The sequence below is a fragment of the Artibeus jamaicensis genome, unplaced genomic scaffold, assembly GCF_021234435.1.
Source record: "Artibeus jamaicensis isolate MK-2021 breed Jamaican fruit bat unplaced genomic scaffold, CSHL_Jam_final contig_76, whole genome shotgun sequence".
Taxonomy (NCBI): Eukaryota; Metazoa; Chordata; class Mammalia; order Chiroptera; family Phyllostomidae; genus Artibeus; species Artibeus jamaicensis.
In genome coordinates this window covers 27,514,090-27,527,686 of record NW_026521954.1, presented here as the reverse complement: position 1 = coordinate 27,527,686, position 13,597 = coordinate 27,514,090, and the positions used below count along the sequence as shown (strand labels likewise).

Sequence of the window (13,597 nt, the reverse complement as noted above, 5' to 3'; positions counted from 1 at the left end):
AGGCAGTTGTTCAGGTGGACACAGGTGCTCCCTGCTCCATCATCTGCCCCTAATCTTGGCTCCTTTGATGGAAGAACATAAAGGGTGTTTGTTTCCACTGGACAGTCTTCGCCTTCAAGCCTTTCTGGAGGACAGAGAGGAGGTACTCTTTTCTGAAGCACATCCTCAAAAGGTGCTTCAGGGTAGTCATCTTGCTATTAAACTCAGTTTTGGTTCATCTGAAATCGTGTAAAGACCTTCATCCTTGAAAGATAGTGTTGAGCTCACAACTCTGTCTGGGTCAGTAGCCTCTCCACGTGTTCAGAGTGTTGACAGCCTTCTGACGCCTTTGGCTGGTTCTGGGAAATGGCCGTCCTTCCACTAGATGCTCCTTTGGGGGCGGTCTGCCCCTCCTCTGGGCCCTTCAGAGGTCTCCTCTCTGGTTGGTGCTAAGCAGTCTCATGTCACATGCACGGCTGTGGGGCCTTTATCTGTCCCGTGTGGGATATCATGTGCATTCTGGTTCTGAAGACACCTTTCTATTTTAGCCAGTTCTGTGACTTCGGAACTGTATTCTATTTAAATACTCCCTTCTCTCTCCATTATCCCTATTAAATCCTCAGAGTGCCCAATTTAAAACATTTTAACACTGCTCATGTCATCTTCCATATCTTCTTGAAATGTCCCGCCTTTTTGCCTCTCTCCGGGCGTGCTCTGGGCAAAGTCCCCGTAACTCTCCCTGCAGCAGTGAGAGAGCCCTGTCCATGCACAGTCTTCCTCCCCAAATGTGCCCGTTTATTCCTGACACCTCTTGTTGCCTGGCCACTGCCGTGCCTGTTCCTTTCTGACAACTTGCTTATCTCAGGCCTCTGAATCTGCTGTTTTTTTTTCTGCCGACATTCAATCAATTATAGTGGCTTGTTTTCTTGTTTAACTAGTGACTTTTGGATTGCACTAATTGCTTGATTTTGATTGGGTGGGAGGCCTGAGTCCCACATTGGGAATTGAAAGAGCTTCCTCCAGAGAGAACTGAATCTGTTCTTCCTCAATAACGAGGGACACCACTGTCCTTGAGGGCCCGCTCAGCAAGGGGGTGCCAGCTTGTCTTCTGGACTCTGCTGCCCGCCCCTGCTCAGCCGCAGCCCCCAGGGAGCCCTGTCTTTCCCAGCTGCTCGCATAGTTGGGCCTCATCCCAGCTCCACTTTGCTCCAGCCCCAGTTCAGTTTTTTTGTTTGCTTATTTTTGGAAGTTGGGGGAGGAAGTGAGAGTTCACCTCTGCCTCATGGACAGGACAGTGTCTCAGACGGGGTTCCCACCCAGAGTTGAGGGCCTGCTGTGTGTGTGGAAAAGGACCTTGGGGCAGACGTTATGTCCAAAGCAGTCATCCGAGTGTGTCCTCCAAACAGCCTTTTCTGTAGCTTCTGTGGGATTCAGGCAGAAGTGGGGTGAGATGGGAGTGTGCGGTCCACCATCTCTGCCAGGAGGCCCCTCCCATTACTTCTCAATGTCCTACCCACTGCCTTCACCCCCTCCCAGTGCCACCAGCTGCTCAACCCTGCCCCCAGTCATGTGCTTGGTGTTGCTGAGCCCAGCGGACCATGCCCAAGGTCCCCCCTCCTCCAGCACTGGCCCTGCAGACCACTGCCGCTGCCTCTGCAACATGCTGACTCTGGGTCCTGCCAATGCCAGGCCCAGCCACCACCCCCGGGAACCTCGAGTGCACGTTTCCAGCCTTTGTGAGAGGCCGCAGGTGAGTGTAGGTGCTAGAACAACCCCTTCTGTCCCGGAGCTCCTCATCAACTCAGTGTATGGTGGCACCACACAGTCCACCAGAGCCCCCGGAATGGGCCTGTCCCCACTCATCCCCTCACTCTCCCTGGGATGACCCGGATGGCCAGAACCTTCCTGAACTAGATGCTGTGAACAAGGCGGCTTCGACTTCTCTGAAGTCATGTTGGACACCAGCCTGCGTGTGTCTGGATGGCCTTTGTGTCGGCACGAACTCAGAACTCACTCACTTCTACTGCTGTCCTCGTGCCTCTAGGAGCCTCGCTTCTAGAAAGCTTCTGTGAGTTAGTGCCCTGGTCTCTAACTTGCTCTCTCTCCCTGCCTCCACCCCTGCACTCAGCTCTCAGAATGACAGGCTGACACTGTATACTTTATACTCCGGAGCTGCCACTCTCACTCAGCCCTGCCATGACCCCCACCCCACTCCTCACCTCACTGGGGGAGAAGCTCATAGCCCATCTGACCAGGCCTCCTGCTGGCCACCCCTACTCTGTGCCAGTCACACAGATCTCCGAGCTGTCCCCACAGCAGAGCAGGGCCTATGCTTCTGGCTGTTCCCCTGCTGGGATGCTCATCACCAGAGAGAGACTCCCCTCTTCTCATTCAGAGCTCTGCTCAGAGGTGGGCTCATCAGTGAGGGTGACCCCAGCCACCCTCCTGAAAGAGCATGCTGCACCACCACCAGCACCAGCACCTTCATCAGCATCACCAGCACCACAGAGGTTGTTTCTAACTGGGCTGAGGTCCTAGGTACTCTCCAGGGCGGGTGTCGCAGAGTGTTGGCTCAGGTGGTGTCTGTGAAGGCACCTCCCTGTTGACATGTGTTTTGGGGTCTGCAGTAAATGTTCTGGCACCAAATAACACTTGTCACTTCAGCCCCCTGCCAAGGTCCCACCTGCCCCTTGTTCCAGGAAGGAGGGGCACATGGACATGGGTGTCCACAGGAGTCTCCACCGCAGTGTCTGTGGTCCTGTGTCATTTGACTGGATTGTGTAGTCTGTGTGATCTCATTCGAACCGGTGGCCATTGCTGTGCTGGGCTCTGGAGTCTGTGCTCAGGCTGACTAATACAGCGCATGCTCAGTCACACCCTGCACATGGTGATTGCAGCACCTGTGGCTTCTTGGGTCTGACTTTGTAGTTTGCTGTTTCCTCTGACTTAGAGGTGTCCTGCTGATTTCCTTGTGTGTTGGTCGGTTTTGATTGTGAGTTCATGTCACGGTGGAAATCTTTGAGTCCTAAATCCATTGGGGTCTCCAGGGAGGACTTAATGATCATTTCTTCCAGGGGTCTCACCAGCCCAGAAATTTCAAGCAAAACTTTTAACTAGGAGCTTTCAGATCCCATGTGTGAACATGGGCTTGCATTCAGGAATTTTCAAGGACTATTTTTTTCTTCTCTATAGAGCCAAGTACAAGAGAGGCTATACCCTTGTAGGACCAGCTGTTCACATGCTCTTGCACTGGGGGTGGTGCCTGCGAGGTGAGGGCCTCCAATACCCCAGGTCAGCAGGGCATCCAGAGTGGAGTCTGTCTCCTGCATGTACCACTTACCCAGGGGCTGCTTGTCGTTATGGCCTTGGAGAAACTCCCCACCTCTGCCACTTCATCAGTGCATTATTTACTTTAAAAAGAGATACATCTCATGTTGTCTAGTATTTTAGGTGCTCATTGTCCAGGCTCCTGCAAACAGATGAAGAGTATTGAGTTCCTTGCTCATTCAGCAAATATTTGCTGTTTCTGCCACTTGCCTGAGCTGTGCTGTGTGGCTCTCATCATGCGTGTGCCCTGTATCCTAAAGCCACTCAGTGGGATCCTTCAAGGCTTACACCTGGGGCAGGGGCACCCATGAGCAGACAGACTCAGTGCAATGCTTTGCAGGACAGCAGGGGCCATGCACCTGGAGTGCAGGCTCTTCCTGGGCCCTCCTAGGACTGTGCCCAAGATTACATGCCCAGAACATTCCAAAGAAAAGTCCCTTCCTCTGGTGAAATGCCTGCCACCAGTCTGTTTTAGCATCGGGTCCAGGCAGCAGCGTGTTTAAGGTACTCATTGGGCCTCCCCCATCCCCCTCCCCCAATGGGTGAAATGGTCACCGGCAACTGCCTTCATTCCTTCCTTCCTAAGGTCAAGTGTCAAAGTAGCCACTGGGGATCTGAATCTGTTGGGCAGAGAGGAATGGGGCCAACGAAGAAGCATCAGTAGCAGATGGAGGAGTCTGAGTTTGCGGGGAGGCGTGTCAGGGAAGGGAAGGGCATCGCCCGGCCAGTGGGGGGATGGGCGGGAGCCTGGGGGCCAAAGGAACTTGATGCATCAGGTAGGGGAGCTGAAAACCCTGTTTCTGAGAGAGCTAGGAGGATGGGCAAGGCATGTGGCCCTGGTGCAGTGGTGCAGGTGGGGCACTGGACCCTCGACAACATGAAGGGGGAACTTTCGTGGAGGGCAGAGGCTGGAACCAGGACCTGGGGAACCCTTTCCAGGCATGTTGCCACAGGATGGACAAGAAAGCAGGGCCTGCAGGGCAGAGGAGGGTGGTGGATCTGATTCTGTAGGAACCTAAGCAACAGGAAGAATGGCTTGACAATGTCCCATCTCCCGCTGTCATCTGAGGTCCCAGCCCAGCCTCTGCTCCGCTCACACAGGAGCCCCTGAAGGGTCCATACTGGAAACAAGAGGTTGTGAATCCTGACCTCAGACAAGGGCCAGGATCGTCTGTGAGGTCAGGGCCTTGGTGCTCTGCAGCCTGGGGTGCTATCTACACTCCCTGATCTTGTCCCATCAGCAGCCGCCAGGTGCGCGCTGGGTGTGTGCAGTGGGTCTGCACACCATTTTTACGCTATTCTGACATGTGCCAGGTTCTCTTTCGTGAAGTCTGTGGGAAGACCCTACACCAGAGGCTGGTGGGCAACCCTGTGTCTGCTCACTCTGCCCTCGCCCAGTGCCCATTCGAGAAATGCGAGACGATAGCCACCAACATCAGGAAATAGTCTTTATTTAAGTGCACAGATCAGTCATGTGACAGTGCCAGGTGAGGTGTCCCAGCCTGCCCCCTTTATTTATCTCCCATGGTATGGCCTGTTTGGATGCCAGGAGCAGCGGGTATCTGGTGGCAGCCTCGCTTCAAGCAGCAGGTGTGGTGCAGGGCTCCTGTGCCAGTGGCCATCTGGGCACCAGGACCGAGGTATTTCACAGCCAGCGCAAGGGGCAAGGGGCTCCTGGACCTGAGGTGTGTGGCTGTCCTGTAGGGCACCTTCCCAGGCTCTGTGCTCACATCCTCTGCATTGAGGACAGTGGCCCACACAGTGATAAATACACTGGACCTGACTTAGAGCAGACTTGTGAGTCTCCATGAGGGTGCACCTCAGGACGAGGTGCCTCAAGGGACAACTTGCAGAAAGGAAGCCCCTGTTCATGACATCCCCTGTGGCCCGTGAGCATGTCTGTGCGCAGGGTCGGTCAGCAGTGGAGCTCAGAGGTGATGAAGCTGCCAGCTTGGCCAGCTCAGTGTGTGGCCCCAGCACCACAACTGGGCCTGTGGGGCCTAGGCTCACACACAGTTGTCAGGAATGCACTCCACCTCCTCCTCCAGCTCAGGGCAGGGTGCCCCATGGTTGGCGGGCTGCACACGGACATAGCGTGTCCTGGTCTTGGCTCCCAGCTTCCCGCATGGACCTCTGCACAGCCCCCAGGATGACCAAAGAGAGACCTCGCAGTCCAGTGGCGTTTCTGGAACTGGAGCAAGCACAGAAGAGACCTGTGAGCCACGTGGAGGAGGAGCTGGTGGCAGAGGGGACCCCTGGATTGTGTTCATCCATGAGACCCGCTCCAAACTTTGGAATGGAGAGGAAACGCTTGCTTTTCTCGGCATGGCTCGGAGGTGGCTACAGGAAGATGCCACCAAACTCACCTCCTAAGGAACCACTAAAATGATTTGAGTTAGTGTTTCAATGCCAAGAGCCTGATGCTGTGTGCTCAAGTCTTTGTGGGGCTTTGGAGACCAACTCTGATGCCATGGTGGGGGTGCCCCAGGGGACTCTCAGCCATGTTCACACACCCAGAGGAGCGAGGGGCGTACTCCTGTTGTGAAACACGCTGCAGCAAGGCCCACGCCGAGGGTCTCGCCTTCCTGCTACAAACCCAGTCACTGTCGTGCTTCGGAGCAGACCGTGCCAGGAGCTCAGCCCCCGTGCTTGCCTAGTACCTGGTACACAGGTTCCCACCCTGGTGGGCAGTGCTCCCTCAACTAACACCCCCACCATCCCCTTTGCCATGGAGGACACAGAGGAATCCACTTGTTGAAGCCCTTTCTGTCAGCCGTGACACAGGCCATGTGGGCACACTTCTGATGGGAGGCTGGGGCCTCCTTCCCACCTCACTTCTGGACCATAGATGTGTAAAAACTGTCACTTACAAGTGTTGGGCAAGAGTTTACAGTTTACAGTTTGAGTCAACCAACTGCCAAAGCTCCCAGAGTTCTAGCCATCCTTACAGAACTCTCCGAATCCCTAGAGCCCACGTCACCTTGTATAGCTTGAGTCCCCAGAATCTCCGAGGTCTCGCACCGAACCCATTTCTGAAGTTGCTCAGGGACACAGGTTCGTGTGGCCCCAGGCTGTCTGAGCACCAGCGGCCTCTTGCTGGTTTGACTCCCTTCCTGACACCCTGGTGGCCTGGCCCAGCCTGGTGGTGGACATGTCACACCAAAGAGCCTGGTTTAGAATTGGGTGATCTCGATGACAAGTTGGGGCTGCGGCAGGGGCACACTGTGGGGCTACGTGACAGGACCTGGTCCCTGGACCATTGCCCCTTGTGGGGTCACATGTGGGCCACTGGCTTGGCCTCCAGGAGATTGGTGGATATCAGGTGTACTGCCACTTCACAGATGGTCCCTCTAGGGACACTCCCTTTCAACGTTATTCTAGGACCAGGAAGTAAGAGCCTGGTGCAGGGGGCTGGGGATCGGTAGCTGCCCGTGGCAGTGGAGGCCGAGCAGGTGCCTTGGCACACACTGACCAGTGGCGGACTTGGCAGCTCCCTGGAGCCTGATTGCCTAGCCCTAGAACTGTTGAAGGCAGGGAACGATGCCACATGGGGGTGGGACCTGGGCTTACCGGAGAGGCTGTCCACGATTTCGTTGCTCTGGCCTGCCAGGTCTATGGCCGGCGGAACGTAGGCTCTGGGGCTCTGCCGGAGACGTACCAGGGTCACCCTGGCAATGGGGGGCAGGGCCTTCAGCCGTGGGTAATAGAAGGAGTTTGCCGGGTGGCTAGGAGAGGAGGACGTTATCTGTGGGGGGTGGGGAAAGGGATGTCAGCATGGGCTGGGAACCCAGGAGCCTCCCTGCACCTGCTGTGTGCGTGGCCCAGGCAAGAGCTAGTGGAGGCCAGCAGGGCAGTGTGGAAACATCCCAGCCTGGGCCTCCATATGCACTGGGGTGCCTGGCCCACAGCCTGGGAAAGGGACCAGCCTTCTCCAGGCCACCGCTGTGTCCCCCATCCTATAGCACAGCCAGCTCCCTCCTGAGCAGGGCCTCACCCCTGCTCACTGGGACTCTAGAGAAGGGGTGCCATCCAAACAAGGGACAAAGTTGAGCATTGGGAGCTGCCCTGAGTGGCCTTTCCATTGTCCCCTCACCTTGGTCACTGTGTCCTGTGGGATGGTTGCGAAGTTGGGGGAGGAGAAGGTGAAGCCACTGTCTGTCCCAGCATCATGAGGATAAAGGTCCATGGTGACCTGCTCCCTCCAGTGGTTCCCGTCACACAGGTTTAAACTGTCGATGCCCACGAACCAGTCAGGGCTGGGCACGATCCGGACCACAAAGGACACCTGGGGGACCAGGCTCTCAGCAAGGTGGCCAGCATGGCCCATGCCTCTGCCCACCCTCCCGCCATCTGCTACTCACGAGCGAGTGCCTGGCATGGGCCTCAAACTCCGTGGAGGTCTGTCCTGTGCCGCTGGGCACGGCAGGTGCTGAGAACACCTCGTGCACACTCTGTAGCTTCTCCCCAGCTGCCTCGATCTCCTTCATCAGGGCCCAGGCCTCGCCACGCTCTGCGAAGTCCCTCAGCCCATTGCTGGCATACTGGCTCTCCCGCCACATGCTGTAGTCGGAGCTGTGTGCTGCCCCTGCGGGCCCCTTGTCGTGTGAGCAGCCATCCTGAGTGGACACACCCCGCCTCCCCACCCATTACATGTGGATGTCCTGTGGCCTCATGCTGCCCAGGCATCTTGCTGATGTGACCAGTGTTCAGAAGCCCTCCCCACAACTCTGGCCTCCTGCCCACCCCAGAGCCCGGGTAATCACTGACCAGCATGCAGTAGGTGCCCAGCAAATATTTCTTGCACTGAAGTGAATTGGATAAGGGGGCCTCCAAGCTGAAGTGTGGTGCCGCTATCAGGTGGCTGGGGCTGTGCTTACCCAGCAGGGAAGACCACTGTGCAGGTGGCCGATAGAGTGGGTACTGCTTGGGAAAGGCCGTCTGGCTCCATTTGCCCGTGAAGGTGATGCTGTACTTGGCCAGGGGTCGGGCTGTACACATGGAGTCTCCTCTTAGCGGCTGGCCAGCCACAGAGCTGAGTGTGGCCAGGAGGAGAGCCCAGAGGGCCCTGCCCTGGGTGGTGGCCAGGGTCTGCATTCCCATCACCTAGGGGGGGAGGGAGAGGGCCATGTGCTGACACCACTGGTCCCCAGACACCCTACAGTGTGCCTGCCGGCCAGGGACCTGGGGGGCAGCCCCTGAATATCCCTTCCCTGCTCCACCTCTGGGCTCAGGCTGGGCCTGATCTCCATTCCGGAAAGTGGAACTGGTCAGGTTACAGCTAGACTTGCAGGCATGTCTCTAGAACCCCAGGGTGCCCAGCAGGTTTAGGGCCTTGGTGCCCAGGCACGGCATCCCCGGTAGCACAATTCTGGCACCGCCATCCGAGGAAACCTAGACTCTGGAGGGCAAACTTACGGACTCATTATGCCCAGGACTACATGGTTTCTTGGCGGGGCAAAGTGCCAGAAGGCCCAGGTGATATAGGGGTTGGGGACAGAGGTGCACACACGTACTCACCCAGTGGAGCAGCAGGAAACCAGGCAGCTGGGCTGTGGCCTGGGACGGTCCCAGCAAGAGCCCAGAGCTCTAGTTTGTGCTGAGGATGACACCCCGCTGGTCAAGGAGACCCCAGGTCCTCCCCTGTGGCCTGCAGAGCGCGGACAGTAGGATGTTGGAGAGAGAGAGGGACTTTGGTGCCCTGGAGCTGCCCGGCCGTCCTGCGTCTGAGGCTGAGCAGAGGCTTCTCCAGCGCTGAGGTCACTCTCCTCCCTGGTCGGGTGTCTGCCAGCCGCCGCACCCCTTTCTTTGTCTTTCCTCCCTCCCGCCCACGCCTCCCTCTCCTCTCCCTCCTGCTCTGCTTTCCCATCAGGCCTTCCTAGTGTCTCCCTGGAGGTGGTGCCAAAGCCAGCGGGTTACAGCCACAGTCGCAGCCTGACGGTAGCGTGAGTGTTGGAGCCCAGCTGGGAAGTGGGGCCTCAGGGCTCTGGTTGCTTCGAACACAGCTGCCTCCTTCAAAGCACAGTGCCGCACAGAGACATGCCAGCCACACTGCTGGCCAGGGCTGCTGCCGCCAGCCTCTGAGGGGGTCCGAACTCTGTGGCCAGTGCTCAGGGATGAGCCCCAGAAAGGCTGCCCCACCCCCAATGAACTCGCTCCTGAAAGACTGCCAGGCTCCCTTAGAGCAGGAGGCCACGGTCCTGGACCCACTTCCCTCTGAGGCACACCGTGTCAAGAGTGCTTGGCACGCAGGACACTACCGACAGATTCTGCAGTCTGTCACTGCTCACTGTCAGGAACATGTTCCTGGAACCTGAGTCACGAGGTCTGGGAACTAGGAGGAAGGATAAAGGGTGGTCTTGCTCTTCAGAACCCCCCAGGGAGGCATTAAACAGAAGCATTCTGACTTTTGGAGCCGTGTTTGTGTTTGGTGTGTTCAAAACCAGAGAAAAAATAAATAGAATCAACCAGAATAGAATGCAAACAAAGTGAGTGCTGTCACCTGTGTTTCAGATCGGCAGCACAGGCTCAGAGAAATGACTGGGGGCATGTTGACGCTACGGGCCCTTGGGCAAACACAGCCTGACTCCTCGGCTCTCAGACGTGGACGGAGGACCCTCATGCCCAGAACCTTTGTTTGCGTGAGTTACGCAGCACCATCCAGAACACTCAACTCCCTTAAAAATAATGAGAGCAAACCTGCCACATGGGAACAGAAATAGCATGTTTTACAAAAACAGGTACATTTTTCCAAAAGAAGACCTTTGTGAGAAAAGTGGCCTGGCTTTGCCCGCGAGCCCATCTCTCCCTTCTCCCGTTCCTGTCAGACAGGTGTGTGGTGCTGGTCGCCGTCTGTGCGGCCCTCGCTGGGGAAGGGCTGTGCTCTCGTGGCCGGTAGGTCGTGTGGATGTGCCCCCGGCTCTGGGAAACCCCGCCCACCAGCAGGAGTGCGATCAAGCAGCAAATGGCGTCTTCCAGCTCTTGTCTTGTTCTCTTTGGAGAAGCGGGGGTCCAGGGTTTGAGGACAGAAGCAGAGTGCCTGGCACACCTCATTCCCTCTCTCTGCATTCACTCGGGCTCCATCCAGGTCTCAGCGGCTGCTCAGTGGCTCTCCCAGTTTTACAGGAGGCCCAGGACAGCAGGAAGGTAGCCCAACATCATCAGGAGGCTGCTCCGCCAGCTCCCACACCCACATGGAAAGGCTCTGCAGCTCTTTGGGGCCCCACCTGGGATGTACTGCCAGGGGGGACCAAGAGACAAGTGGTGGAGAGGGCCCTGGGAGGAGGGTGGCCAGGGCTTCCCTTCCTGGTGGAATGCCCCTCCTCAAGGTCATGCCTTGACCTTGGGACACAGTGGGATGGGGAAGGGACCCAATTATTCACTGTGCTCAGAAAGGGGCACAGAGAAAGACCCTGGGACAGGTTCCCTGTGGCCCTCTGGTCTGGGCCGGGCCTCAGGTGGGGAGCCCGGCTGGTAGGGAATAGGCTCACTCCGTGATTCCTGGACTCTGCTGCTGACCACTGACCCTTGGGCTCCCCCTTGCAAACCAAGGTGCTACATTCTGCTCCTGCTGAGGATTAAGTTGAGCACCTTTTGGGCTGAGCAGCATGGACACAGAAGTGACCTCAGTAGACAAAAGTCCTGTTCCCCAAGGCTCTGGGCAAAGGAACTGTGGATGGACAGCATGTGTTTTGTAAATGGAACTCCGCTATTCAGTGCGTTGTGAACTGGTGACACTGATGCAAGGGTCCTTTACTGTAAGTCACTCTGTGGTCAGTCACCCCTGAGGTGTTTGTAGGAGAATGAGGCTCCAGGTGTGACCGTAGGCCAGGACTCCTCACCCCAACTCTCCCTACCTGCACCGCTCCCCCACGGTTCTAACAGCTGCAGCAGGCATCCCCTTCTCCCCAGACCCCAGACCCCGACCCCAGCACCTACTGCAGCTCACATGAGTGTGAGCACAGGGTGAGCTCTGCGGGAACTGCCTCAAGGGACATTTGTAGTTTTAAAAGGTGTCTTTAACCCAGGGGTGCTGCCATGGTGGGTGTGGGGCAGCTGTGAAGTCCTTCCCAAGGGGGAAGTGGGGGGTGTGCTGCTCAGACTAGCCTCAGGGCTGTGCGGCATCCAGGAGCTGGAGTTCGTGAGTCGCTGAGGAGGGGCCTACCATACAGGGGGCTCTGGGGGAGCTCTGTGTTGTGGCCCTGCCATGGAGCCTAGGACCCAGGATGCCTCAGGGGGCTCAGCTTCCAGCTGGACTAGGGAAACCTTGCTTACCTCTCTGTTTGGGTTCTGGCCAAAGGCCCTTCTAGGTCTGACTAACAAGGGCTCTTTTCAGGGCACTGCCTGAGACTGGCTTGGGCATGGGGACAGGCTGGCTCCTCCCAAGTGTACAGACTCAGGCCTGGTGTCTGGCTTCCCAAGGGGACCTGCCAGCTACACAAGCACCCATTTGTCTGCTCACTCACACACTCAGCAGACATTTACCAGGGATGTTCCTTCCAGACACCGCAGACAGCACACAGCTTTCCCAAGGGCTGCTCCAGTCCTGCAGGCTATGCTTCCCAGCCTTGGCCTTAGCCCCCCCTCCATCTCAGCTACTCTTCCTGTGCCCACAGAGGTGGGGCACTCTCAGTTTCCTCACCCAAAGGAGTCTCCACTGCATCCTCCCTCACAGGTCTCAGGGAGACCTCCAGAGTCCCTGGCCAGAGGAGTGCCTGGTCACACCAGGAGCTCTCCTAGTGTAGGCAGAGGTGTTTGCCTCACATGTAAGCTGCTTGCAGAGTTGTGGGGGGCTGGACAGACTGGGCTGAGCTTCCAAAGCCACCAGCTGCCCGGGAACCTACCAACCTCCCTCCAGCTCCCAGGTCAGCTCCACTGGACTCAGGTTTTTCTCTGAGCACTTCTGACCCATCGGGAATCCTGGGTCCTGGGCTTAGCTTTGCAGCCTCTGCTGTCTAGGATCAGAGAGATGCTGAGCAAGGGCACCCCATATCCATGCCACCCACACCCCTTCTCCTCTCACTCCAGAGTTCATACCCAGTGGAGGCCTTGCCTGCAAGATTGCTCTGTAAACATGACCCCTTCAACCATGCTGGGGTCAGAGGACCCAGACTCTGGCCAAGCATGGCGCTGATCTCCAGCTCCACTTTTCCAAAGAGGCGGGGCCAAACTGCAGAGCCGCAGACCTGGCCCACGTGCCTCTCTGGCTGTGAATGCAACTCTGCCTGCCTCTGTGCAGCGGCCTCCCAGGAACACAGAGCTGTCTCTGCCCAGCCACCGTCACCACTGCATCTTCACCCAGTTGAGAAGCCAGGAGTTCTGAAAATGCCGTCCTTCATAAAAGAGAGAACAGGCAGAAATAATGAAAATCAACTTTCTCAGTACAGTGAGTCCTCAACGTCACCATAGGTTCTACAGGTTTAAGCAAAGACAAAACCAGTTGTACCCCAGGCTCACTGATGTTAAACAAGGGTGAGTTCTCTCGCAGGCATGTCGTTACGTTCTAACAAAACAACTTGAACAACCAACTTTGACTCAGGACCCGCTGTATACGATTAACCAAAGGCTTGCTGCATTTTTAGAGAGGATTTTTGGTTTTTACCAAGAAAACTGTCTGAATCTTGCTAAGAACAGAGCAGCCAGTTGTGAGGTGTTTTTGTTTGTTTGTTTTTCTTCCCCAGTTTAGCCATTTCCAAGTGCACAGCTCGGCAGTGTCGATGCGCCCATGCTTTCGGGCAGCCATTCCCACCACCCATCCTCCCGTCTTCATCTTGTGAAGCTGAAACTGTCCCCACTGAACACCCACCCCTTGCCTCTACCCGCAGCCCCTGGCTCCCACCATCCTCCTTTCTTTATGAAATTGGCAGCCCTACAGACTTCACGTAAGTGAAATCAGCAGTATTCGTCCTTTGTGACTGGAAGCCTTAGAGTAATATCTTCAAGGTTCACCCATGTGGTGGCATGTGCCAGAATTTCCTTCCTTCCTGAGGCTGAATAATATCTCATTGTATGCATGGACCACATCTTGCTTATCTATTCATTCGCCCACTGACACTTGGGTGGATTCCACGTTGTGTCTGTCGTGAATAGCGCTGCTGCGAGCGTGGCTGTGCAGACACCTGTTTGAGTCCCTGCCTGCCGTCTTTTGGGTGAGTACCCAGAGGTGAGAATGCTGTGTTTTCTCTCTAATGCAGCACTTGTACTTCTAGTTTTCTGAGGACCCTGCACTTTTCCACAGTGACTGTGCTGTCGCACATTCCTGCCCACAGTGCACAAAGGTCCAGTTTCTCCCCAT

At 56.5% G+C, this 13,597-nt stretch overlaps 1 protein-coding gene across 1 annotated transcript; it reads right to left on the bottom strand.

Annotated features, from left to right (window-relative positions):
* Positions 1-4,741: 4,741 nt before the first annotated feature.
* On the bottom strand, positions 4,742-9,068 carry LOC119035590 (spondin-2). The gene is made up of 6 exons (XM_037126984.2): positions 8,824-9,068; positions 8,184-8,409; positions 7,668-7,891; positions 7,400-7,591; positions 6,877-7,051; positions 4,742-5,497 (listed from the first exon to the last, which is right to left on the bottom strand). The coding sequence occupies exons 2-6, from the start codon at positions 8,404-8,406 to the stop codon at positions 5,313-5,315; spliced, it is 999 nt and encodes a 332-aa protein (XP_036982879.2). The 5' UTR covers positions 8,407-8,409; positions 8,824-9,068; the 3' UTR covers positions 4,742-5,312.
* Between the last annotated feature and the right edge of the window lie 4,529 nt (positions 9,069-13,597).